General features: G+C 46.1%; 2 protein-coding genes across 9 annotated transcripts in view; both read right to left on the reverse strand.

Moving 5' to 3' along the window:
* Positions 1–1176: 1176 nt before the first annotated feature.
* TUBGCP6 (tubulin gamma complex component 6) lies at positions 1177–21330 on the reverse strand. Of its 3 annotated transcripts, XM_061562741.1 has the most exons (27): positions 20829–21329; positions 20333–20448; positions 19781–19825; positions 18335–19101; positions 17747–17901; positions 16876–17080; positions 16575–16748; positions 15989–16110; positions 15283–15355; positions 15045–15154; positions 14657–14748; positions 13581–13720; positions 12845–12994; positions 12642–12723; positions 12246–12334; positions 11182–11297; positions 9710–9848; positions 8747–9605; positions 8118–8197; positions 7843–7975; positions 7098–7272; positions 6419–6560; positions 5346–5540; positions 4614–4746; positions 3932–4145; positions 3172–3365; positions 1177–2500 (listed from the first exon to the last, which is right to left on the reverse strand). In XM_061562741.1, exons 3-27 carry the CDS (start codon positions 19809–19811, stop codon positions 2397–2399), a joined length of 4674 nt encoding a protein of 1557 aa, XP_061418725.1. In that variant the 5' UTR covers positions 19812–19825; positions 20333–20448; positions 20829–21329; the 3' UTR covers positions 1177–2396. The 3 variants fall into 3 exon arrangements, with proteins under 3 accessions (XP_061418725.1, XP_061418727.1, XP_061418726.1); XM_061562743.1 differs by lacking the exon at positions 19781–19825 and having other exon boundaries at positions 20829–21330; XM_061562742.1 differs by having other exon boundaries at positions 8118–8194; positions 20333–21329.
* Positions 21331–23335: 2005 nt separating this feature from the next.
* The window catches only part of LOC133349374 (membrane-associated guanylate kinase, WW and PDZ domain-containing protein 2-like), a 71842-nt gene continuing 67190 nt past the window's right edge, over positions 23336–27987 (reverse strand). For 5 of the 6 annotated variants that reach the window (XM_061562745.1, XM_061562744.1, XM_061562746.1 and 2 more), the window contains one exon: positions 23336–27772. In XM_061562745.1, coding sequence (XP_061418729.1) covers positions 26988–27772 — 785 coding nt within the window. In that variant the 3' untranslated portion in view covers positions 23336–26987. The remainder of the gene's footprint in view (positions 27773–27987) is intronic. The other variant, XM_061562749.1, reaches the window with a different exon arrangement.

Raw genomic sequence — 27987 nt, forward strand, 5'->3', positions numbered from 1 at the left:
TTTTTTATTTTATGTTTTACCTACGTGACTTTACCGAAAAAGCCAACGAGTATGGACCCTTGCAGTCACGAAAACTTCAAATCTAGAATTGAAGGATAAGCAAGTGCTTGAGTATAGGCGGTGTAGCGGGTTTAACGACACATTTCTATTTACGTGATCTAACCCTCCCAGAAAACCCTACGTTATGGATATTGGTCGCGAAAGCCTTCGTGTTAAACTCAAACGCTTTAAACCTGGGGAGATGCCCTTTCTGAGGGTGCGAGGCATGGACAGATGTTTTTTAGAAGGTAAATAATCGAAACACAAATTAAGCACGGGCACTACTTTGTTTAATCAAACTTATAGATGTTAACATAAAAAAAACAATTACGATTGATAACCAAAGGGGTGCAGAACCACTGCTTTAGACGGACACTGCATTGCGCATTCACATGCCCTGGAGTTATGCACTTTTAAATCAAGATTTTAAACTCATTTATTTAGAACTTCTTGTTGCGTTTAGTTTGTTGTCCTTGCCCCGCACCTCCGATTAGCATGGTTGGCTTCCGTACCGTGCGAAAGAAGTTCAACATGTATGCATATAATGCAACTATCCATGGCAGCTTCTGCACTTAAACCGATGTCGTCGCTCCGTCTCTCCTCTTTGGGGGGGTCACTCGCTCGTTCGTGTTCACCGCCAGACATGAAACGTGTCCACCAAAGCGCGGCTTTATCAAGCGAATGTCTCGCTTGCGTGGATGTTCCTGTCAGTGCGATTCTAAGCACGGAACTCTCCATGCTCACTTGCCTAAATTTTCTATCTATGCACTGTCAGAAACAAGAAAGTTTGCTTTTTTCTGTCACGCATAGCCTGTTGGATGTATTCAAAGGTTTAAAAATGTCTCAACGTATTACTTTATTCGGTCTTGGTGCCCACAAAATCTAATATGCCGGTTTAATAAAATACGTTTTACAAGTTGGACGTGATATTATAAATCATGAGAACATTACTTCACTGCAGTGTTGCATTTCAACTCATTGCAGACACGAGATTATTTTAAGCTCACAAGTTGAAATAATTAAGTAACGGCTGTGGAATGTCAACTCTGTTTTAATTAATTACACAAGCGAAACAAACACCACAGCCCACGGGACTTTGGGTGGCTATTTTAGTAAGTTAAATATAGGAGAAATATATACAATGCATCGTTTATTAACAATCCGAAATATTTCCGAGGGTTACCACCAATTCTGTGTTGAACAAGTGCTTTTAAAAATATTTGAGTGCCACATCCTTCAGTAAACAAAGATGTAAAGTGAATGTCTACACATCAGCCACCTATAATGTACAACTTAAATTTTACGTATAGCCATTAACCCGAGGGAAAATATAGTCATGGACATTGTATTGCTGTGTGGAAATATACACAATAGTTGTCCAATGGAAAGATGTGCCCGTCATATTAATGTGGAATTTCCACCACTGGCTCAGGGTTGCAAAATGATTAACGCCCCATAAACCACCAATGTTGAATAGTGAATAACCTGATTAAAATGCTAAACAATGTTTCATGTAGGGAATATGCATACACTTCAATTTGCATAAAGTCCTTGTTAATCCACTTTGAGGTTAAGACCTTGGGCCCTGAGCCCTGAGCGCCAGCGTCCAAAGGGCCAAGGGGCAGCCTGGGGTTGAGTTGGCCAGGTCCAGGATCTGGGACCCCAGCCCCTCACCCCCTGTTCCCCTCACCCCCTGTTCCCCTTCCCATACAGTTTTCCACATGGCATCTGGAAATGTTTAAACAATACTCCATCAGTGCTTTGGATACGATATTTTATAACTCTAACATAACTTTTTTTATGGACCACTTGCATTTTCACGACATGGAATAAGAACAGATTGATATATATTACATGTGATGTGATACGAGCACAAGGCATCAGCTGTTCAACAGATTGGAATAAATTGAGCTAAACCTCACAATATGGATTTATGAAATGTCTAAATAGACCACAATTTAAAACAAGGCAATCACAACCACACATCATTGGATAACAGCGCAGTCACAAAACAGAGGGGTGTAAAATTAAATATCACAGCAAGTGTGTGGGCTGGAGGGGGTCATGTGGACACATTAGAGCAACATGAATACAAATTAAATTCTTATGTCATTTGATTCATGTATCCTAACGGGACTGAATCGATGCATCTCTACACCACGATTCAAAATTCTGCTTTCCCTGGTATCTTTTGTCCATCTCGTAATGTTCATACAAACACCAGTGGGGGCTCCATGCGGCTTTCCAAAGGATGACCGTGAAAGAGGGAAAAAAACCATGCAGGCACACTGCAAAGTCCAGACATATGTACAGGAAATGGACTATTATCATGTATTAACAACAGTGGACTATTAGCATCATGGTGAAGCACGCCGTTCGGTATAGAAGCTGTTGAAGTTGATTCGTACGAGGAAGTCTTCGAGGTGAGGTTGATATCCTCGGCTCACCAGCTTTGTCACAACTGAAAATAAGAAAGTTAGAAAGCATTCAATCACAGCGGCAGGGGCATTAACAACATACAATACTATCACGTGACTACAAATCGATGTTAAAGATTTCCAGCATGAGTTTTTAAGACGCGTACAGATCTTTATTCTTAAAATTAAATGCGTTTATGATGCGTACTCCTAAGAACACCAACATTGATCATATCCCACCTGTAATCTCTGCATATGACCAAATCACCCACAATATACCACACCATCAAATTTCAGAAGCCAAGCAGGCTTAAGCCTGGAGCGTGCCACCACCATGCACTCCAGGATGTCAGAGATGGCTGCAGTGCGCTGTCCTTCGTGATGGTCAGTAGAAGCCACAACAGCAAATACATTGTTGTAATGGAGTTATATGCTCTGTCTATGCTACCTACTTTCACAGACCCATACGCACCAGCATGGTGAAATATGGTAAAAGAACCCCAATGGCCTAAATGGCTTGGGAAGACCCTTATCTAGTAGTGGATTGAGGAAAAGAGCTGTACATGTAAACGTAAAAGCTTGCTGAAATTTTCTTAAGCTGAAAGTCATATTAATCCAAATCCTACAGAGACACTACTATAACAGTCAACGGAAGGGTTTGGGAGAGGTGGGGTTTATGCCTCCATGTGCAAAAGAAGATGTAATTTCCACTCACCCTTGTGCAGGAAATGTGAGTAATACTTGAAAGCCTGGTGGGATTCTCTCAGGAGAGCGAAGTTAGGATGTGTGGCCCCGTGCGGGAGGCAATCCCAGGGCCGAGACACCAGCTGCGTATGGAACCGCAGGATGAGGCTGAATATGCTGCGAATCACATTCATCACTGGCGCAGCCTTCTCTGTCAGGAGACCCCTGGGAAAACATTCATCGGTGAGCAGCAAGAGGCGTATGACAGCTTTATTGGTGCATTGGCAGTAAGATTCTATAGCAACTAGTTTCAGGTGGGCCACAATAAAATTGGTGTGCTCATGGGCCATCATGACATTTCATAACATCTGTACGTGTGACCACTAATCTGTGCCTCGTTTGCTGGTCTCTCATCTCTCCTGCGCTCTTTCAACTCACAAATTTTGATCTCTTTCTCAGCAAGCCAATTCTCTCGACGAGCCACAGAACAGGGGTCGCTCCATGGGCCAAATGTGGCCTATGGACCGCCAGTTAAGAAATGTGATGCAGATCATACACCTTGCTATTGAGCAATGAACATGACAGACCATACAGAATGTACAGAGGTTACAAATCAAGTGTTCAGAACGTGACCTCCCATTAAGAACACAACTCAACTGTAGAAACTGAGTATTTAGACCTAGCCTTGCTGATCAATATTAATGCCGAGTGTCAAACACTCACCCCTATACACAGTCTTAACGTCAAACCGCATCAACATGCATCGCAAGGGAGTGTGCACCGTGACATACCTGAATATTGCTGTGTTCAAGTATTCAGCATGGATTCTGTGGAGGTCATCCAAGTTTTTGACAGTCTTCAGATTCGCCTGAAACTCACTCCAGCTCACGTGAAGGATCTGCGTCATGATGTAACCCTGAATGACCTTGACAAAATGCTGCATTTCGTGCCTGAAAAGCTGCAGTTGGTGGAACTGAGTAGAGTGAATGGTCGGCTTCACAAAGGCTGCAATACACACACATGAAGGCCATTAAGGGCGAGTTATTTTAATTACCATTCACTTGATTGTGCTGTGCATGCAGTGTGATTACTTGTCAGGAATCGTGGTATTATTTTCAGCTTGGATCAACACTGCCAAATTACCACGTGTTTATAAATTGTTAAACGAGAGCTTATGACCAAATTGCAAAGAACGCACCCAATCTCGTCAGCAAGATCGAGCTTGGATCGTGTGCAAAACAGATGTTTATAGGCTGCTGTGGGGCTACATTATGGGCAGCAGAGGGCAGCAAGATCCACGAATGTACTGCACTTCTAAGCTTCAGCGTCTGTGCTTGCTGCCTTCAGCCCAGATTGACCAGTGTGGTGAAGTATGTTCCCTATATATTAAAAACAAATGATAGTGATGTTCTACGCATAGTCAAGTCTAGTGCTTCTGCGCGTGGCTTCTTGACACGTGTGTGCACCATGCACCTCCGCTCTTGAGGTGAAACCACACATCCTTGAGGGTCCAAACCATCCTCTCCAGCTGCAGCATCACTGAGAACACCTTGTTGTATTTGGTCAAGCAGCTGTCCGTGATCACTATGTTAAGAGGCCAGTCCACCTGCACATCAAAGGCACAGTGCACTCTACATCAACATCCATGCATCACGTACCCCTTCGTGATATCAGAATAATATCTTTGTGAAGCTAACACAATGGGTTTTCTAAACTTAACATATTTTTGGTCTTTCCCCCCAGTTTTAACCCGATGGTGTTATCGGCATCATGCCGCACCATGAAAATAATAATCCACTCGGATTTCTTGCAAAGCGGTGCAAGACTTAGTGTGAGAAAACAGTCCACACGGAAGTGGATATCATAGAGCTACCTCTGACATCTCTTCAAGCAACTTCTGGTCCTCAGACAGGGGGGCAGCACTTCCCCCACAATGCTCATCGCATGACAGCCAATATATTTTTAATTCTCCGAAATGGAATTGTTAAATTAGGTGCAAAACCACATTTAATGTTATGGCTTTTTGTGCAGTCATTGGTCATTGGGCTGAAACTATGAACTCACTACACTTGAAAACCCGGTTCGACTACAGGTGGTTGGGCCGAATTCGAACCCAGGATCTCAGTGGTATCAGTTAATATTTGTTAAAAATAAATTAACGTCTACGTTGTTAAACTGCGACTAAATACACGTGAGTGCATTTACCTTGTAGCCGAGCTGCAGGCAATTGAGTGCGTCGGGGTCATTTGCTTTGAAGATGTCGGGCACCCGCTTGACAGCCAGGGAGAGGCTGGCAACAGGCAGCGAGTCCCCGTGCTGACTCTCCTGCAGTGCTTTGCCAAGCATGGCGTTGAGGGGCATTGGGCTGAGCAGCTGCGCTGGACTGGGCCCGCTGGCGAGCTGCACACGCGAGCATGGTTACAGGCAAGTGCCAAGGACCGCGTCTCCTGGCAAACGGAACACGCTCCCCAACCGCCTGGCTACAAGCAGTGAGCCTGAGCCGTCATGGCAAACAGCACACACAACGCACCGGCATGGTTGCACTAAGTGCCAAGGATTGCGCCCACTGGCAGGTTCGGGACAACAAACCAATGTGGTTACGTAGTGCCGGTATAACAACATAAAATTCACCATCCTTACTCCAAGCAGTGTGAGTCCCAGTGACAAACTGCACAACCAACACGTGTGTCTGGCTGCAGGTAGGATGGGAGCAATGCCACTGCATGAGTTTTCACGGCTGTGCTGTATAACTCTCTGTGATGTGTTTTTGGGTTGCACCGCGTGTTGTTTGTCAATTTAATTCAGTTTCCGAAGATGCCTCCGCCAGCACGTGGAGAGAAACGTCGGACATCGTGCTGAACAAAACGCGGTAACACCAAAAACACACGGGAGAGTTCCCCTGGCAGACATAACACTCCCTTTACCGGCCTGGCTACGAGCAGTGCCGTCCGTGCTTGTGCCCCCGAGCAAATCTAGGCAGTGCCAGGTTGCACACTCTTGGAAAGCTGCACAACACCTTTGCCTGGTTATAAGTAACACGAGACCGAGTTTCCCTGGCATGTACTGTGAGCTTAGGGCTCCTATTCTTCAGCCATTAAGGCATTACAATACCAATAGAAGAAATGTTCACGTATAGCAGGGCAATATCCCTGCACATAGGGCACTGCCTTTAGATTTTTGTCACAACTATAAGTGTAAATTTACTTTCAATTGCAGTTGTAAACAACAAATGAAGCCATATTAATGTGTTATAACATTTTAAGTTATGGAAATCTTACCTTTGCAAACAGCTGTTCACTCAAGGAATGAGCAAATTCACCATCTTCCAACAACACAAAATGCTTCAATGCTTCAAAATGAGTCTTCACATTCAGGTCTACAATGTAATACTCTACAATTGCTTTATTTACAATTGAAATCCTGAAACACACAAGCACAACACATTGCAAGCATGGGAAATTGAGAACACAATGGAATGAGACATTTTTCCTTATTTGATTGATTCACGTGAGCTGAATTGTGTCCACAGTCGAGTGGAGAGGTAGATGCTTGGAGTTGCACTGGGACAGAAAGGGACACATGGGTTCGAGAAAATACGCAAATTAGAAATATTAAATTGAAGAGTTAGTGGCCTCCGGCAGGCTACTTTGCTAAAAGGAACGATGGCTGGTGGTTGAGGCTAATGATGGAATGGCAGTCAAAGGAGGAATGAAGCCCCAGAGTACATCCACTAAGCAGACGGAGAGATTAAATGAGCCCATGTGCAGGTAGCAAATGGATTGTTACGTTCCATTACCGCGAGAGATTGCGACGGCAATCACCAAGCAGCAGATTAATTGTAGCTGATGATGGATGAGGAACTTTGAAGAGCAACATTTATTTGCGTGATCTTTATCCATATTTAGTTAAATGCAAAAGTGGCAACCCCATTGTATAATAACTCGTAAATATACTTACTGAGCCAAAATGGGTGAAATGATGGACCTCTTCACAAGGACGGGCAGGGGAAGGCGCTGGCTGGCGGTCACGGCGGTGTGGTCGGTGGCGGTGCCCGTGGGCAGCTCAGCTGGGGCATGGGAGTGGCTCTCGTGATGGACCATGGCCTGCAGAAGGTGAGCCACTGGTGGACTCGCTGTTGGGCACACAAAGCCGCTGGGTTAGCAATGAGGGTGGAAGGATTCACCCTTCACTGGTGATTCGATGAATGCTTGTGAATCACGGTTGCGATTCTATTCCAGAATAGATTTTTTTTAAACAGCATTGAACAGTCTGACCCCCAGTGGCGACAGATGATTTTATACAAGAAGAATAGAACAAATATTGATTCTTACACACTAGATGGATGCATGTATCATGAGCTTTACAATCAATTTGAATAAATTAATTAACACATTGTCACACCCCTTGTAACTACACAGGTCTCAACCTTTGAATATAAAAAATAAACACCTAGAGGTCTAAGAGGTCACATTTGTGAAGCCCATTTCTGCACAGTGGCGTAGATACTGAGTGTGTAGGGCGCGCAAGTGCACCGGGGCCCATGGAGCTGAGGGGCCCATGGGCTGGAGGGGCCCGGGGGGGGGGGGGGGGGGAATTGTACAGAGGGGCACCATCTCATTCCTAACACCAGGGCCCATGCCAACCACACTACGCCACTGCCACCTACAGCACAACACAGTCGACACCTGGCCGGTGTACTCACACATGCTGGGAAAGCCATCCTGGTATTTGTCTGCCTCGTACATGTTCGCCAGCGTCTCAAACTGCTGCGCCACGTTCTGGCTGAGCAGCAATTCAGGTGATGTCAGATGTTGACTGGTGGGTGTCACCGGCTCCTGTAACAACACAGTCCCGAACGTTACCTGCTGTAACTGCCAGACAAACCCACTCAAAGCCAAACATGCAAGGCATGTACAGGATTAATACGGCACATGTAGGATAAGATTAACAAGGAATATTAAAATGGTGTAAAATTACCACATTCTCATCGCCAGATGACAAAACCGCCACCACATCTCCTGGTACGTTTGCGTCCAATTCAACCAAATGTGTATCTGCTAAAAAATAAACAATCATTTATTTCATAAGTGATATCATCTTACAATCCATATTAAACATTAAAAGCAATTCACTAAAAAGAAACGCAAATCTCCGTTAATCAATATAGATGTAAAGCATGTATGCTATTGTTTCAATCAATAAAAACCAAGGGACTGCATGAGCTGTCGTGTACGAGAACAAATAAAAATACTCATCACTTTATAAGAGAAATTATAACAGGGAAAAAAATCGCTGTGTTGTGAAGCATTATAAACGATAGTTCATTGTCAGTCCACTGATGGAGCAGGACCTCCCCACACAATGGGGGTTCATGGGGGTTATTTGACTATACTTCACCACGCTGGTCAGTGCGGGATGGGGAAGGCAGGGAGCATAGGTGTGGGGGCATCGATTACAGTCCAATAGATTTTGCTGAACTGCCCACCATGTAGCTCTGCAGCTATAACACCCTGCTGTAAATGGTGGTCACCAACCAAGGCACTGTTTAGATTCCAAGGTCTGGTGAGATCAACTATCACAGGATGCACAAAAAATGCTGGGCTCACCTTCAGACGGATGTTCCTTGCTTCGCTTCTCTCTCATAACATCCTTCATCTGCAGCCGTATCTGGTCACCCCTGGTTTCTATGCCCGGGTTCAATATGTGGCCTATCGTTGAGTCAGACACGTGAGCGTTCGTCTGTTTGCGTTTCGGGATGTGCATCGTTTCCAATGTCGCCAAAACCCCAGATGAGCGGATGCTCGATTGGGAAACGTGGCCGTAAATATGTGTCACAGGCACCGTGACGTGACCTTCTGCAGCCCCTTCTCCAACTCGGACGGTGGCTTTGGTGTCGCGTCCACGAGCGGTTTCTTGAGACGTCGGCGCTTCAACCCCTTTGTGTGTCGTCTCTACATGCACACGAACGAGTGTCGCATGCTCCTCGGATTGTGGATTGGCAACATCACACTCCTCTGTAATTGGAGATAAGTGGATCAACGATCTTGGAATGTCAGGAGCTTCCTGCACGTGAGAACCGGTAATGTCAGTCACGTGTGGAACTGCAGTGAAGGTTGCAGTCTCCAGTTCGTTATGCAAAGGCTGGACTCGATCAGCGATGGATGTAGTGGTCGCCGCGTATAACATGGTTGGAGAAATGCATCTTACAGATGCGGCATCTTTGGAATGTTCTCCAAGAAGGCTACAAGGGGTGGTTGGTTTCAAGGGCAATGAAACGGCTTCAACCACTCCAGGAAAGACATCTTCCGTCGCAAAGTCTCGACTCTCCAAACTCTCAACGACTCTTTCTCCAGCGACTGCATCTCTAACCACTGCACCTCCAGAATCAACTTCTCTGCGTTCCACTCCCCCAGACACAACCGGTGCTGAACTTCTTTCCGTTCGATTTTCCAATTTCAGTTCATCCTAAAAAGTAAAGAGAGGACATTTTTTTTCCCATTTTCCTTTCGACAACATATACAATGATTTTGCGGCTGTGTGCACGTAGTTTTGCGCAGCAGCAGGCTGACCTGCAGTGCGGCACGCTGGCGCTCCAGGAAGGCCGTGCGGGTGTCGTGCAGCTCGAGCCTGCGCCCTCTCCACTGCGCCCTGTGCTCGCGCTTCCTCGCCTCCGCGTACAGCTTTCCGTAGAGTGCCACCAACTCCTCTCTAGATGTGCACCCAAACACAAAACCCCCCCCACCCCCCGTATAGCCTTTAACAGACTGTTGGGGCAAGCGATGTTATTGAGTAGCAGCACCTATGAAGGCCGGCATGGCACACGAGGGAGCGGGTGGGCCAGCACCACACCTGGCCGTCTTCGTCTCCCAAGGGGCGATGTTTACACACCGCACCAGGTACTGATCTGAGGCTGAGTCGACCTCGGGGAGGCCCAGATAATCATAACTGGTGTTGGCCGTGGCCGGAAATCGAACTCAGGTCGCTGGGTTTGTAGTGCAGCTCGCTAACCGTGAGACTACCGCTCCCCAAATACAAGCACGTTCGCACACACATGAATCCTTACCTACGATTAACCTCCAGGAGGAAAACGGGCCCCATTTAAACCTACAGCAATTTGCAAACTGCCCCACACAGGACACATTTTTTAACAGAAAGTCTTTAGTAAAAAAAAAGGAACTTGGCATGATCCAGATCAGAGAAATCTGTAATACCCTCTTCAACTAGGGGTGGAACAGATTCTAGTTGAGATAGCAGGAATAAATTACTGACAGTTCTTTCGGGCTGAACTTTGACACATCTGTTGAGGCTTATATCCCCCTATTACGCTTGTCCAACCGTATACATTTAAAAATGATTTGTTCCATATGCTTTAACGTGTAATTTAAGACTGCATTCTAAAGACAAATTGTATTTTCATATCAGAAAGAGTTTAAACACTCAAATGAGTATTGTTGGGAGACACCATCTCCGCAGAGCATCCTAAAACAAATTATATCAACGTTCTTGCATAATCTGCAACAAGCTGACGCTGCAATGTAAAATATAACTCTATGAAAGAAAGACTCCTGCTTACGTTGGGGATGCGTTCCTGAAAGGTGCGGTGACAAATATCGAAATGTCAATCAAAGCGATTTACAGGGTATGTGGTGGAGGCAAAGGCCGCGGCGACGGATACGATAAAGGATGGACGATGCTGTCAGCGAGTTAAGTGTGGGGTTGAGGCGACGCAAATCAGGTCGCGGTATTAATAAAGTGCGGGCGTATTTGCGAAACGACGTAAATCGGGGAATTACTGGACGAGTGTTTGTGGAGGCGACTCACAGGGAGCCCTAGAGCAGCAAAGAACGCCGCCCCCTTGTAAAAATCGAAGGGCAAGCGGAAGACGGACGTGGTGGTAGGATGGGGGGGATGACACTACGGAGTAGACCCAGCTCGTCGTCGGGAATATCACGAGCAGAAGTGCTGCCACAAATTGGTCGTCGACCGCCGACTGTCGAGCGGTCACTGACGGATGGGAGTGGGTCTTTCAAGCTCCACAAACCTGGCCTGATTCTTCAACATCCCCTCTTCAGCACTGAGCAGTTCATGCTGAGCAAGCATTTTTTTCCTCAATTCAGCATCTTCCGTGACCTTGTTGTCCTTGTCTGTCTGCTGCTTCTAAAATAAACACATCAGAATGAGATTATCGTGAACTTGGAATACTCTGTAAATGTGACTGTTTAAACACAATGCACGCGTTAGAATCCCAGCAGAACGATACTGCTTGGTAAATAGAAATATGACATCAGTCAGCATGGATATGTTTTCAGTTCGAGGCTTACAGCCAACATCCTGTGCAAAGATTGGGGAGGGCGATTCCAAAAACATATTACTCATGTCTGTTATAGCAGAATAAAGTGGACATTATTGCTATCTTGTTAATGTATTTATGGTTTGTATGTTCACTGCAACTGTATCTAAACAATTTTATTGTTACATTTTAGAAAATTATCTATTTGTTTTTTCCATGGTAACATATATTGGAATTGCCCAGGATTTCACTCAACACAAAAAACATTTTGACACAACGCTTTGCTTTTCCCACTCACATGTGGTTGGATTTGGAAAGTTTAACAATAGAACAGCTATCGCATCTTTTTGGAACAGAAAAAAGCATCTTCTCAAAGGAATACATGTAAAGCAGCAGGCCTCCTTAAAAAAACTATCTATAGTTTAACACGTAGGATTCGCAACCAATATTATGATAATAAAGGTTTTGGGTTAGATCGCGTGAGTATAAATGTGTCGTAACCCTCCACCACCCGACACCGCCAGTAAGGTTTAATTGGGGTGTTGTTTACGTGACAAACCTTGCCGGCGGTGTCGGGTGGTGGAGGGTTACGACACATTTATACTCACGCGATCTAACCCAAAAACCTTTATTATGAAACTATCTATAATACCTCGACTGAATACATGGTCGTGTAAACGCATGAGGAATTATCCTGTGGCATCGTAAATGCCTCAAACTGAACGATAACATCGACTGGGCGTCAGTGCTTACAACACTGTGCAGCATTCAACGTCGGTGCGTCGAGTCTCGATAGCTGGGAAAGACCGTTGTACCTGCACGCTCCTGTTGTACTGGTCCTGCAGCTCCTGAAAAACCCGTTTCTTGGCGTCTCGGAATGCCTTCGCTTGCGCCATCTGGTGTCCTGTGGTAGGATAAGATGTAACGAAAACCATGGCTGGTTCGTAGCGATGCAACATGACTTTGCTAGAATAGCACTTTACATTACCAGATTAATGCGTTAATAGACTTTCGGATGACAGCCTCCCCATGTCTTGCAGGTCGTGGGGGTTAAATGACCATACATCATACAAGCTGGTCAGCGTAGGTTGTTAAGACAGGGCACAAAGACATTGGAGCTGAAAATGTGTTGTACAAGTACGCGCATGGTGGATTGATCGTGGTCGATGATGATAATGTCCGTCTTCATTGCAATGGGAGGTCTCTATTACCCTTGGCAATCCCCAGGGCATTGTCCATTGTCCGGTAGACCTGCACCGCCAGTTCTTCCCGTGCAACTGCGGCTCGCTCCTCCTGAAACGTTAAAACACCAAGATGAGCGTCGCACACCGCATGTTTTCACGAAAGCTACAAGGGGTCATCGACTCCAACACCAGCTGTTTGCGTTTCCCTTCCGACCACTTTGTCCCATTACCTGCTGCGCGCGGGCAACTCGCCTCTCCCATGCAATGCGCTCCATGCTCCTCGTGTAGTCGGCGCAACTCCGCTCGATCTCCACCAACTCCGCCAGGGAGAACGTCACCGATATTTGCGGCACAGCGACGTCAGCGCAGCACACGTAGTTCTGTAATGCACGCGTGAAAAGGCAAAAGTAGGCAAATGCTACAAACGTCTATAAAAAATAATAGTTCCTTTTGTCACCATGCTACCCATGAATACATTTGTTGTGCAGACAAACTCATATATTTATCATCCTTGTAATATTTCTAGCCACTTTATTCCTGCTATCTGCAATATTGTGGCTTAGATATTGGGTTTATTCTCCATCTCTTCAACTGAATTTATATCGATGCAGAATGTGAGTGAAGGCATCAAAAGTGTCGTCTGGTTTAATTTCTTCATAAAATGATGAGTTTACCTGTCAACATGCTTGCAATCATATTGGCAGTCACTGACCCTCGAAGAGTGAGGATCAGCTCATAATTTATCAGAGGGGCATATAAATATTATCTTTTACAAGCACGGTTAATCCACAACCGAAATAATCTGCCCAAGGATAATTAAGACTCAGACTTTATTGAGGCAGACAAGGCCATTTGAATTAAACAGCTCTTTTTTTCAAGGGTGATAATGTAAACTGTTCAATAATTAATAGGTATAACTGCACAGTAAACAAGAGTGTGTAATATATTTAAGGTGGATTGGATTACCTGCGGCTGGCAGAGGCGAAGGAGGTTGATGGTTTTTCCGCACACGTAAATGTCATCAGCCAGGCTGCCCAGGAAGAAGGGAACCCTCTCGTCTGCTTGCACAGGGGCCAGCACGTACCCCTGGCCCCAGTAGTGCTTGTCTGGACAAAACATCAGTTGTCAAGCACACGGAGAGCATGTCTGAGAAACAAAACTATAAACACTGAGTCATGTGGGATTTGCAATAGATAGTTGGAGAAACAGTATAACCAATTTCCCCAATAAGAAAGGTCAACGTAGTTTAACACGTAGACTTTCGGGACCAATATCATCCATAAGAGGTGTTTTGGGTAAGAGCACGCAAATATAAATGTAACGTTAAACCTGCCACAACACCCAACACAGCCAATTAGTATGGTTTATCAAGTAAACAAAACATGCCAATTAGTTACTAGTTCAGCACAACGGTGTGTTGGAGAGTAAACTCACAACATTTAAGTAAATAAAGTAGAGAGGAGCAATGAAAACATTTGAAACATAGGTTCTATAATACAACAGTGATTTCACATCAAATCCATATAACCTGGACTTTACGGACCCACATCCATCATAAGCATTACAAATCTGAATGACCAATACAATTAACTACGTTCCAAAGAAGTGTGTTTTCAATAATACGAGTGTTATGTTAATACACGCATAGTTGGTGCTGTGGCCAGACTGTGTGCATCATATTTGGGAAGTTATAAGTTCAAATCCTGCTTCTGGGTTGACCCAGTGTTTTAATCCGTCAGGTATTAATAAAGTCCCACTTTGTGGAAACTCAACCTTGGCCATCTTATGAATATACTCGGTCATTCCATGGGCATGTTGAATTTTCAAACAGCTGGCTTATGCCCACCAATAGCAACAAGAGCCAAGCAGGGAGGAACTTTCACTTTTAATTGTATTCATAAGTGTGATGTATTTTCAGGACAATGTAGAAATCATTTTCTGTAAATATAAATGACAAGTCTGGGACTAAGAGTCCTCTATGTTGTCATCATATAACGGAATTAAAGCCGTGTTAATAAATGTGTGCTGCCATGAACAATTACCTCGAGACAGGAGGTAGTCTTCATTCACACGGATCATGAATTCTCCGTAAACATCTCTGCAGAGGCCGCTGTAAACCCACTCTTGGATAAACCTGAGAGGGTACAACAATCGCTGTTCATATTCAACATTCAAGCAACAGCACTGCTCTGCCTATGACCAAGCATAGAGTGAAAGTGCTGCAGTTCGTGTATTGGGCTACGATTCCCGCGAGCCGAGTTCAACTCCTGGCCATGGCTAACATTGGTGGCGAGTAATATCTGAACAAGTCCCGGTGAATTAATTGTTCTACCCTGAATAACGAATAACCACCAAATGGTTGCACTATGTTGCATGCACGTGTGAGGTAGTAAAGTGCAGACCGCCAGGAAGCCGGTGTTTAATGCTCACCTGGTGTATGGTTCACAAGAGCTCCTCAGTAGTGACAGAATAACGTAGTAATTTCCTTGATCAGAGCAACAGAGGGCCTCCTTGTAGAGGTATGACAACAGCTGCACCCCCTGCAACATGCAAAGCATGGTCAGCCTCTCCCCCAGGCATCCTACATCTTCATGTCTGCCATTCCGACAAACTTGTAGCGCACAAACAATTTGTGGCTTTTAAATATATTTTAAGTGAAACTACTTACATTTGGGCAGTTGTCGAAAAGGGTGCCATTTCTTGAATCGTCTGTGTGAATTCTGCACAGCTCATTCATGTACCTTTAAAAACAAGTGAATAAAGCGTACATTTCCATTTCCATGTTTAGCCTACAAATGTCCAAGCCGTACATTACAATGATAACGATCAAAGATGTGTTTTACATTTGTATAGATACGTCTCAAAAACACCTAAAAAAATCTGGTAACTGTGTTCAGAGGAATTTACCTTAATCGTGTTGAAAACTAACTGACTTGTAAAACACCAAGTGATACGTCACTCCTCTTTGTACATGTTGACAAACAGACCTATTCCAATCCACTGCTGGATGGCAGTCTTTCCACACTACCCTGGTCAGTGTGGGTTTGCTGAAGGAGGGAAGCACAGACGTGCCAGGAGCATGCTAACAGTGCAACAATGGAGTTTGCTGCACTGCCCTCTGTTGCTCACCATGTAGCCTAACACTTTATGACACGTTTTTAATTGTGATCGCCCGTACAAATACTATCCAGGCCAAAGCCTGCTTGGCTCCTTAGGTTTAATAGGATAGGTCATATTCTGGGTAATTTGGTTATAGCCGATTATTTTTGATTTGATCAAAAAACTATTTTTAAATAAAATATGAACAATAGAAACTAACAACGCAAAGTTCTTGGCATTTTTAACGACACGGGGGAGGAGGAGGCAGTACGAACCGAAGCTGCTGCGTCAGCTGTCGGAAGGCGTGTGACAGAGACAGCAGGCTGTGCGAGGGTGGCGCCGACAGCACACACGCCTTGTAGTACTGCAGGTACCTCCTGATGCCGCTCACAAATGCCTGCACGCCCAGAGGGAGCCACACGAGGCACGTTCCAACACCTCTGCGGCGTCTCACTTGGAAACAGTTGCAAACTATCACCGACAAGCTTTCTAAACGCTGCAATTTTAAACTACACCAGTTCCATAAAGTGTTTAAATTACAATAGTTAAAAAAGATGAGGACAAAATATAATTAGTATCAGTTCATAGTCCCCACCAATTCCTCTGTCAACCCAGAACCCTAACCGCACAGCTCAACTTTTTGTCCATGTCATGTATGAACTTCTTTCGCACGTACGTAGTCAACCGTGCTAATCAGAGGTGCAAGCAACGAGGCCATAAAACGTTAAACCTGAGAAAGTCTTGAAAACAATGAGAGGACCTTTAAGAAATCAAGACTGGGAGATTTGGTAGGCTTATTCTTCAAGCAGTGAAGTTGAGCTTTATGACGTGACGTGCGACTCGCCCAGTACGATGTTTAACCTGGAAGATGAAGCCGCGGTGCTGGCCGGCTTCCCGGCAGGACAGCCCCGTGAAGCTGCAGAGCCTCCAGTAGAGTGTCCCGCACTCGGCCAGCGTGCCCAGCAGCGCGTGCAGGCTCTCCGTGGACAGTCCCGACATCGCCACCCCGTCACGCACCACAAACGCCTGCCGGCCCTGTACCCCGACAGAGAAGTCGCGTGGCACTCCCGTTACCAGTGCCTCGGCTTTTTTAGGGGTTTGTAAAAAAGAAAAGGACGTGGTGAAAATCTGCGGCGTATATTTATATGCGTCAAACACGTACGTGGTGAAAAGAAAAGGTCCTGGAGACGACACCCAGCAGCACGTTGAGGGAATCCTGGATGAGGCGAGCGGATGGCACGAGGGACATCGGAGTCGGCGTCGTGCCCCGCAGGAGGTGCGCCTCCGCACGGCGCACGCTGCACACGCGGTCAAACACCGTGCTCCCGGCCTCCGTCACAAACGGCTTCTCGCTCTTCCGTGGACCGCTGGGCAAAGTGAACAAGACACACATTGCTACACCACCAGTGTCGCACAGACAGAGCCGACATAGAAACAATTACAATACAATTTGTGGAAATGGCTGGGTGGCTCAGCAGTCAGGGCATTGAGCTGGCACTGATGAGATCCAGGCTTACGACCTTCCCAATCTTATCTGCTATGACTGACACATTCTATTCATGTCTTGATCAATTACTGACATGTTTCCCAGCTCTTCCTTTCTCACTCCACATGTATAATAAATTCCCTTGTTTTTTACTATGAGCAAATAAAGCTCTAATAATCCACATCTTGCTCTTTTGTACAGTACCTGCAGGAGTCAGTCAAATTTGTTTTTATGAATGTATACATTAAATGTTTGTCATGCAAAGGAATTAATACTCTAAACTGTTCAAGTGGTGAAGTCTGGAAGACCCATACAAGCAGTAATGTATATTTGCCCCCGCAAGATGACTTATTGTTCCCTTTTTCTCGTGTCAAGTCAGAATCAGAATCTTTACATAGACTGGAGGAATCCGATGAGCTATGTAGCTCTTTTTCACAGACTTCCAGTTCTGGGGTGTAACATTTACACCAAAGTCATCATTAACCCAAGGCCACATTCCTTGGGTTAAAATCATACTTTTTCCCCCATTAAGTTTTATTTCACTTACCAGCCAATCCACTCCCAGGTTCTGTTTTTGCATGCCGTGTGGGTGAGAGCAGCTTCCCACAGGTTTGGCAGGTGGCTCTCCACCTGCGAGTCCGGAGTGAGGTTGGAGGCCGACTGGAAGCCCTCGTCATCAGAGAGGTCATACGCACTTGGAACCTACAGCACACGCAGCATGGTGAAGTATGTGATGCCGAAATCAAGGTGAAATTCACCACCAGGCAGACTATATTTACTTGGGGTTGCGGGCCTGTAAACGGATTCGTATTCCACAACAAAATATCTGTCGTCATGAAAGACATACTGCATTTATTTGAATCCAGTATTATGCTATGGTTTTTATTATTTGTATACTAATTCCAATAATTTACCCAGGAAAGCCTGAGTTTTAAGACTCTTTGTCAAGAGGTTGCTGCAATGAGATGCTTGTCCATTATCATTAATGAGTGACGCGAGTAGAAATCCATGCATATGAGGACGTGACACCCAGCTGCTTTCATCCCGATCTTAAGATTGATTTAAAAGTATAATCTTAAACATAAACGAAAGCTAAAAACGTTTTAAAAACTTTTTCTAATAGCAGTATATTCACCTTGATGGACAAGCCAGTGATATCCACATTGTTAGGGATGGATGGCAGATCAAGCTTGATGTCCATGTCCATTGTTTTAGTATGAACCAGTGCCCCAAACAAGGACAGATGTGTCTGCTTCTCGTACTCATTACAGACTAACGTGTTCTGTTTAAACAACCCTGTTCCTGCGAGACCACTTCCAGGAGTGGATGTGAAAAGCTGCATGTTCCTCTCGATTTCATCTTCGAACAGAGGATCTCTCAACGTGTTTTGCGCAAAGCAATCAGCTTCAAAGTAGTTGAGGTCACAGCACTGATACCCCTTGAACCTGCACACTCTGCTGGGCACAGCGTCATCTCCGTAACGCTTTGGAACGATTCCGCAGCTGCGGAGTGCGCCTCCCGAGTCGACGAGCTCCAGGAGAAACACCACGGTCGCGCTGACGCCATCGTCCGCCAGGTCTTCCAGCTGCTGCCCGAGTTCTTCGAGGCGGTCGGCTTCGCCGCCTCTTCCTCTCACCCGCATGTCAAAGGACACCATGAGCAACCTGGTCTTCACGGTTGGCGAGCGCTCCTCTAATGCCACCGTCTCCTGGCGCGGTCCTCCTTCGCCGCTCAAGACGTTCCTGAACAAAGCGGTGTACGCCGACTTTTTCAACTTCGACTTCATGGCTTCCCAGTTGGGCATCGTTCTTTCGGTGAGGGGCCTCCTGAAGTTTGCCACCATGTGCGCCGTGCACAGGTCTTCGAAAAGTTGCGGGACGCTCATCGTGTCGCGCGAGGACCCTTGACATATACAATGCAACATAAACACCCGTTAATACATCCGAACGGCACAATATAACGATGTAAACTCAACTCATCAACAAGCACTGGATGTCCCCCCTAATGACTTGTACTCCTGGATCGTACATTCCGTTTTAATATTGACATCTCATATAAATAAGGCAGTCAAGCATCACCATTGAAAATTGAAATGTTTTTTAATGGATAGTAAGTTGACATTTGTGCCACGATATACTCAAGTCTGTACGTATAACAATAAACGTCCTAAAATAAAAAAAGTGATGATGGTGAGCTGTAAGACTCAAGTCAGTGCGCTGCCAGTGATATCATTGATCATAAACCTGACTCTCAGTAGCTTTGAGACTGATGGCTGTGGTGATTAAGGGAGCTAAATTTAACGAAATGATTTTATTTTATTTTATACCTACGTGACTTTATCGAAAGAACTAAAGAGTATTAACGAAGTGATGTCAGTGATGACTGTGGCTAGGGTTCTTCGACTACTATAAATTCCCTAACATGATCATCCACTCCGATGAGCCGTCAGGTGTGGCCAGGTTACCTCTGAAAAATAGCTCTCGTGTGTGGTTGATGTGTGCCAGGCTGATAATATAATTAAGTGTGGGGGACACACAACAGCTCCATGGGCATGCTACAACAGCGATCTGTGTCGACTTACCGCGTGCAGATCTTCTGTACGGGCACTCCATTGTGTTCCAACTGTCTGCGTACACAGGTCTCGTTTGTGTTAAATGCTCAACACTTTGTGACGTCCTGTGTTTGTGTTATACATTGTGTACCATAGTAAACACCGTGTGTACTGTCCCCAATGTGTGTTATATCAACATAGTCTGTGTTAATCATTAACCATAATAGTTTGTGTTAAATGTTCAACACTTTGTGACGTCCTGTGTTTGTGTTACACATTGTGTGCGGTAGTAAACACCGTGTGTACTGTCTACAATGTGTGTTATATCAACATTACCACCGTTTCTGTGTTAAATGCACTGTTTAACACACTGTTTAACACACAATGTGTAGAATATTTGCGTTTCGCACTAAGCGTGTGCGGTAAACGCAGAACACACAACGTGCGTTAGCATTCAGTAAACCACCTGCATACAGCCGCTGTGGATTCGTGTTAATGAAACTGTATATGCGTTAAACGCGTCGTGCATTTTAAATGAAACAAACATAATGTAAGCACTGTAGTCGATAGTTTAATACGTACCTCTTAAACAAGCCCAATGTACGAGGAGTTTGCGTGGCGGTCGCTGTCAATGTAAACCTCCCACGCGTTCGACAGAGAACACGCCGAGATGTCGACTCCCTGCCTCCTCCACGCGTCTGTGCACATTAAACATCGCTGCTGAACGACTCAAAACGTCGTCGTCTTCGTTGTTTTACTTCGAAGGGCTCGGAGCGAGAAGTGGAAGACGAACCGGGATTGCCCGCAGCCTGCGCTAGGCCGCAAACGCCGCCAGAGCCGCGGGCGCCCTCACCCCGCACACCGCCTCAGCTAAATTAACAACAACGACCACGATGATATAGAGTATAGACTGTGCACGGTACTGTCGCTACGATTACAACAATCGTAGCTCTTTAACAGCCCCCCACACACACACAGACCCCGGTGCGCTTCGGGGCTGAGGGTGACCCGCTCCTGCCTCCTCCTCCTCCCGCCCCGTCGAGCGAGGGTCAAAGCCGGCTTCGGTGCGGAGACGAACCTCGTTCATTGATCATCGTCTCGCGAACGTGGAAGCGGCGTTATCACTCAGAATTCCGAGTGTCTTTGCGTCAGTAAGATGCCGGCATCGCCCTGCAGGGATCTATCTGCCTTGAGGCTGGAGCAGCTTCGCGTTACCGCGGCGACTTCTGCCACAGCAAAGGCCTCAGGGCGCTTGCTTGAACACTTGAACACACGCTTCAGGATACTATTGGTCTGTAAAGACGTGTTCTATGTTTGTTTCTCTGTGTATGTGCAGACACAGGACGAAGAGGTCGTCAGATCGAGATACCCGCCGGGTATTTGCGCGCTCTGAGTTTCTGCATCTCACCATCACCACCACACTGGAATGGGCGAGTGAGAGTTTGTTGCTATGTACGGAATTAAAAAAAAAAAAATTTGAGCGCGTAACATTTGTGAAAAGTTACTATTCAACGAAGTGCTGCTTTCACGCGATTTTTAAATGTTAGTAAAAAAATGGAAATTTAAGTTTGGGAAATATTACACCTCCGGTTTACGACAATCAGATTTGCTACCCGAATTTACGACGGCTACGCGAGCCCACGGCCGATTTGCTTTACGGCACAGACCCCCCCTCAAATATGACGTCACAAAGCTCTGCCCCCCCCCCCTCCAAAAAAAATAAACATGCTTCAAATCGCTTTAAACTATTGTCATTGTAGTGCGTATTTAATGTGGCGCTGCACTCTGATGTAGTAGGAGAAAACATTTATTAAAAAGTCTATTTAATTAAGTAGAACGTGTTGTCTATATTTATTTAAAGTTGCGCATTTTGATGTGACGTCACACATCGTCACAAATGTCTGACCCCCCCCCCCAGGTGCGTGACGTCATTTATGAACAGCCCCAAAGTGTCTTTAGCCGTTTAATAATTATAAGTCCACGAGGAGAGCGTGTAGCCTGCCAATCTTCTAATTGGCCCTTTGCACAGACATTAGGGGGCCCTTTAACACGCCGGCTTTCGCGACCAATATCCATCATGAAGCTGGTTGTAGTTACTGGCGAAACGTCCTTAGATTCTAAATGTTGTGGATTTGCTCTCCAACACATCGGTTAGTGCTGTACTAGTAACGCATCGGCATGTTCTGTTTACGTGGCAAGCCTTTATAATTGGCTGTGTCGGGTGGTGGCGGGTTTAACGACACGTTTACGCGATCTAACTAAAAAAATAACAAAAAACCTATACAGTATTATGGATTCGGGCCCTTCCCTATCAAGTTCCAGTGTTGCCAACTTCTTACAGCGTAAAGTCGCTAGATGTCGCTAGATAGCACTAAAGTCTTAAAATACACGCGCATTCGGCGAGAAATGTGGCCTTAAAAGCGAAACATGTATAATTGGCGACGTTTCGGACATTGACCCTGATTCATAGCACACTCATTGCCTGTGCACCACTATCAGCGCAGCATTACCAAATAATTTAAAGTGAAGTCTTAAGTAGATAACTCACCAAGTATGAAACATTGTCGGAGGATACTTGAACATTTTGTTGCAAAATAAACCCCAAAACTCGCCAAATTTAGCGACACAATCGTCAAGTATTGCAACAGTTCTGCCCACTACTCAAAAGCCCTGACCTCATCCCGAATCGTGAGTCCAGGACATCGTGAACCACGACCAATTTCTGATTATTGTGTTTTCTGACACAGTTTCTCCTGGACACCGGGACATTCTTCGCGAATCTGGGACAAACCGGGAGGAGGTTTGAGCTTCAGTGGCTCCTGGCCTTCGTACTCCGTACATGGTGGATTGAGAGACGATGTCAGGGAAGGAATCACTCGAGTGGTCACCACACGAAGATGATGGCCGTGTTTGGACACGTCACATACGTATCGTGTCACATGTCACATACATGTGACACGATACCTTGAACATATATGCGAGATGAAACGGGTATGTAATATTGTATCGATCATCGAAATGAAAACTTGCCTGGGGTGTGACAAAATTTCCCCCTGGATGCAAGATCAATGTGCTGATGGTAGAGACATGTAAAGTATGTACATGTCAATCCACTGCTGGATGAGGGCCTTCCGATGCCGTGCAGATCGTGGAGGTTGTTTGACCATCGCCACGCTGTCGAGTGCAGGTTGGTGAAGGTGTGGTGCTCACACGTGGGAGCATAGAAGTATAGTACAGCAAAACAATGCATTGACATGCATTACACTTTAGTATTAAAAATGTGGAACATCGTCTGCAAGTACCGTATGCTTAACTTACTTTTTTTAACGCAGCTGCTGAGCGCCGGGCAAAGGGGGGGGGGGATTTCAAAGTCGCGCAATGCGAGGGAATAAGTGTTTTGATCTGCAGTGTTAATGATCGAACGCAGTGTGGGTGCAATGAAACGACGAGAGTGGTAGAGGTGCACTCGTCTAAATGTCCCCCAGATAGCGACCACAACCACCCTCAACATCCACCTCTAGCAGACCTCACCAGCCGGCGACAAAGACAGCACAGCAAGATGAGTCACAGCCCCGTCTATTCATGCCTTCTGGTCTTTATTTTATACAGTATGTCGTAATTTTTACTAATGTATAAACAGTCCGTAGGCATGAGCCCTCCAAATGATCTACATTTGAAGCAATTGCTCCATTACCACATATACAAATTAGCACAGACTACCTGGTTAGGTCATCATGGGCTCACAGCATTCCCACTTCTCACCACAAAGCACTTATTACGATGCTATGCATATGGATAGTACACGTCACTTTTACACACAAATAGCAAATGTTGTTTAATTGCCACGAACAAAATGGGGAAAAATAAACACCGTAATTCCGATACAAATCAAAACATTTCTTTCGTAAGCTGTGTCACCCTTGTAGGTCACTGCATAATGAATGACCACTGCCAATCTTAGAATCGTCCAAAAATGAACCAGTTGTTGGGCGAGACCAGATAATTATGCAATTGTAAATACCTCAATTAGGCATAAACGTCTGCAATTAAGAAAACCAAACCAAGCACCTGAAAGCAATTTGTAAAAACAAACATCAGCACATCTTGAAGTTTTTGTTGTATACTGTATGTAAAATGTAAAAAAATAATTCCAAAGCTTTGCAAAGGCAGTGTAACGATGAGGATGTAAGAAGGCAGATTAATGAAATGCATTCGTGACACCCAGTTCTCTTCAATACTTTTGGCTGCTGACCTACATCAGAGGGAGCCATACAACTCTCCGCACTTGTCACTGATAATACTTTTGTATTAGCGTTTTTGTATTCTCTGTTGTGTATATTACATACACATATTGCCTCAACTGTGTTGTTTGTGAACATATTTGCCTGCAGTAACTTCCCCACCGAGTATTTATCTCAAATTCCCTGATTGAGCACCTCCAAATGTGCTGCGTGGGAAGGAGGCGCGCGTGTTGAGACGAAATAACGACTGTGTCAAATGTTGCCTCCCGACAGTGGCGCCTGGGGTATCGCACCGTTGGACGGACACCTTGGGGGGAAACTCGGAGCGTTGTTCCTTGCAGTCCCCAAATCTTATCTCCACCAGCTGTGTGCAGGGTAGACACATAACGTAGCCTTCGCTCAGGCATAACTCCGGGAAAGTTGACAATGAAGTTGTGCGTTATCAATGTAATGTCTTTACAGTTTGATGATTAATGTTGTCGGACGTGCTTCTCACATTACCATGCTAATTATGGCAACAAGTACACTAGGCCGGATGCTTTGGGGAAATGGCTCTTCCTTTCAAAAGAGAGTAAGGGCCGTTGCCTAATACATCATACTATACATTACATTTGTCTGTCATTAACGCTACATACGCCAGACGATAAGTTTAAGTCCTGCTGGATGAAGGCCTCGCCACGACGTGTTGATCATGGGGCTTGTTTGAACCATACTTCACCATGCTGGTCAGTGCGGGTTTGGTGGATGTGGGACCAGAACGAATTCAGTTATCACTTCCTCACTGATGTTAGCCGTGGCCAGGAATCTCGGGTTTCCAGGTTTTTCGGGCAGTGCATAAATTGCGATGCCTCTGCTTCGTCCCCAATGTAATTAAAAGGCAGGGTTGATGCTGAATATGGCAATACTTTTTTCACCACTGCCAAAGCATTCTTTTGTCTACTTCCATGCTAACGATGGTTAGTTTATGGAGTCATTTGTTACGCCATTCTAAGTATTCACTCGCTTTAATTGCCCTGTGACGTCCCAGTGAAGCAATCAACAGCAGCCTCCACTCGTCAATTCTCCAACAGCGTTAATGTCAGCGTAAGTAGCCCCGCTGTGTGATATTGCTTCTCTTATTACTCCGCACAGCAGCTTCACTTTGGTTTTGCCCACGGCTGTTTGGAGATTGGGAATGCGCGCGTGCTGCGGGGAAATTAAAGGGGAATTTTTTTACCGATACAGTCTGCTTCATGGGAATCCAGTTTGCATCCCAAATCCTGTATTTTTGTGGCCCTAATACACATCCCGTGGTACAAATTATAAAACAGCACGTTGTACAAAACGCATGCGTCTCAAGCACTCGCGTTAACGAGAAAAAAGTGTCGACAAAATAGGTTCCAGTTTAAAACAATTACTTCTATAATTCACAGTATAAGGTTTCGACTAAAGCCAGAAAGCGTCCATAAGCCCTCGCTGCAGCTCATTAAAAATACGGCAGTCAAAGAGTAATCCTGGTCAGACATCGGCGGGATAGATTTACTCCGAAAGAGATAAATAAAGTCAACATTTAGATCGGCAGGTCTTTTCTCCGATAATCAGCTGTTGCCCATCACCCTAAGCCACATGATGCACAAGGGCAATTGTTTCCGGCAAGTCACTGGTAATGCTTTTACAATGAGCAACTGTGGCAAGTCGATGAAAGCAAATACAAATTAGTTCTATCCGGCAATTAAAACATCGTTAAAAAGTGAGTTGAGTTGAACAGTGGCCTTGGGCAGTCATGCGACCTCTGATCTCTATGATTTTGATTGGACATTGCGCCTACTTGGATGAGCAGCGATCCTATTTGTCCAGATGTGGGCGACTCAGTTTTCTTTACAACAGAATATCGGGCAGTAACCATGAACAGTAATTTTTTTCCCAACAGTATATCGTGGCCTTATCTCGTAACCCCATCTCGTAACCCCGTGGTTCCTTGCAGAATAACCAACTCTCGACCATGCAGCAGACAATTTCTGCACGAGGTTTGTTTTGGTTCCGACCAAATTCCGACAACGTAAACCAAGAGCCTAGCCTGCCAGCGGCACCCACTCCATTGATTAAATAACTCGGTCCTAGCTCAACCAATTACACTTAACATCAGTAGAAAAAAAATACTATTGGCAGAGTCACACAAAGAGTCTAAACCCGCAAACGTTACATGGGTAAATGAGCGGATTCTTATGTCCGGTGCAAAAAATTAATCCACGCAAGAAGAGGGGATTTCCTTTTTTTTAAGCCTCTAAAATGCGACTCTCCGAGCTGGTGTTTGACAAATAACAAAAGGCACGCGAGCAGAGGGGCACGCATATCACGATGCATCCAAGTGACTCCCAGGCACCGGCTATGTCTACTCTGCCCAGATTTACAGCAAAGAGAAATGTACTCGGCTGATTAAACGATTTCAAATAAAGTTAAAAGGCTGATAATCCCTACCCAGAACCTGGGATATGGTTTTGCATGTGCAATTTTACCGAGATGCTCCAAGGAGTTGTCAGTAATTTACATTTTAACACTGCAGTTGGCCATCGCGATGATGTCGGTGTAAAAACCGCTATATGTTCACCGTTCAAAGCATCACTTTGAAGCCTCAACACTGAATACTTCAACGGAAGTCTTATTGTTTAAACGTGCCCTGCAGCATAGCAAGCAAATTAAAATCTAAGCAAGAACATAACATCTGCTGTCTGAAAGCAACTCACTGCAGCGGTAATACAAAATCGCGAGTTCAGTTGCGAGTTCATAGCACTGCCACTCACATTGGGAAACGCATCCATCATTGGCACTAAACAGTGATACATGTGCAGCTGTGCAAGCACAAACTCTCCCTTCTCTCACGCATCGACAGTCCCAGTCGTAACCACGCAGAGATCTTCAGTAATTACAGAAGGTGCTTTTGCTGCTCGTTGCTCCGCTCGGTCTAACAAAGGCAAGAGACTCAACCACCCGACGTCAGGATCCTCGTGTCCTTGCCACTACTGCTTGATGGCGCTGGGGATCCTGTCCGAAGCTGGGACTCTCCAAGGCCCGGGTCGGCCCACGTGCTTGCGAGGCAGTGTTGCGTTGGATGCCGGCTGCACGGCCGCCGGTTTGGGCGGGGCGCTTGACGGCTCCGCGTTCGAATCGTCCACCGCCTCGCGTGAAGGCGACGCTGCTGCTGCTGCCACCACCCCCTCCTCCTCCTTATGCCCCCCGACTTCTACTGGGACGGTGGCGTCCGCGGCTGCCGCCATCGTTTCACCTGCCCTGGGAGGGGGAGGGGGCGGCTTGTCCCGGTTTCCTCCGGAGTTGTTGGAGCCGTCTCCCTCGTCTCCCACAACCCCAGCGGGGCTCACGGCTCCGTCGGCCTCCGGCGGCGGTAACTGCCGTCGGCTCGTCTCCTCGGTTTGTTCGGCGGCCGCCGCGTCGGAGGCGGTGCCGAGGAGGGAGCGTCCCCCCGGCGAGCCGGGGTGAAGGTCCGAGCGGGCGGCGTCGGCTTCCCGCCCATCAGGGCGCTCGGCGTACCCAGCGTCCGCACCGCTCCGCTGCTCCGCCGGGGGAAGCGTGACGCGGCTCGGGCTCGCGATCGCGTCCGCTCGATTCGGCTCGGCATCGCTCTCTCGTGCTGAAGTGACGTCGGTCTCGGCCGGGGGTTTGTGACCGGTGACGACGGGCAGTGCGGAGGGCGCGGCGATGTCCGCGGGGCGGCCGGTCACATCCGGTACTCGCGGGGAACTTGCAGGCGGCGTCGTGGTGGAGCCGTCGACCCCACCATCTGCCGCTGCGTGGGGAGGAAGGGAATGGTAGGAGGAGAAGCCCGGCTCAGTCTGTCGGCATGTCGTGTTACGCTCGCGAGCGTCGCTCTCGTGCTACGGAGCACGGTCCTACATGCTCTCGCAATGGCATCGATTTCTGCGAGGGCGACGCTGCTCGGAGGCTTCCGTGAAGCTCACGCGGGCATGCGTTGATATTGATATTATTGACTATGGGGAGCAG

The sequence above is a fragment of the Lethenteron reissneri genome, chromosome 30 (genome assembly GCF_015708825.2).
Source record: "Lethenteron reissneri isolate LAM-NWPU_2019-01 chromosome 30, ASM1570882v1, whole genome shotgun sequence".
NCBI classification, from domain to species: Eukaryota; Metazoa; Chordata; class Hyperoartia; order Petromyzontiformes; family Petromyzontidae; genus Lethenteron; species Lethenteron reissneri.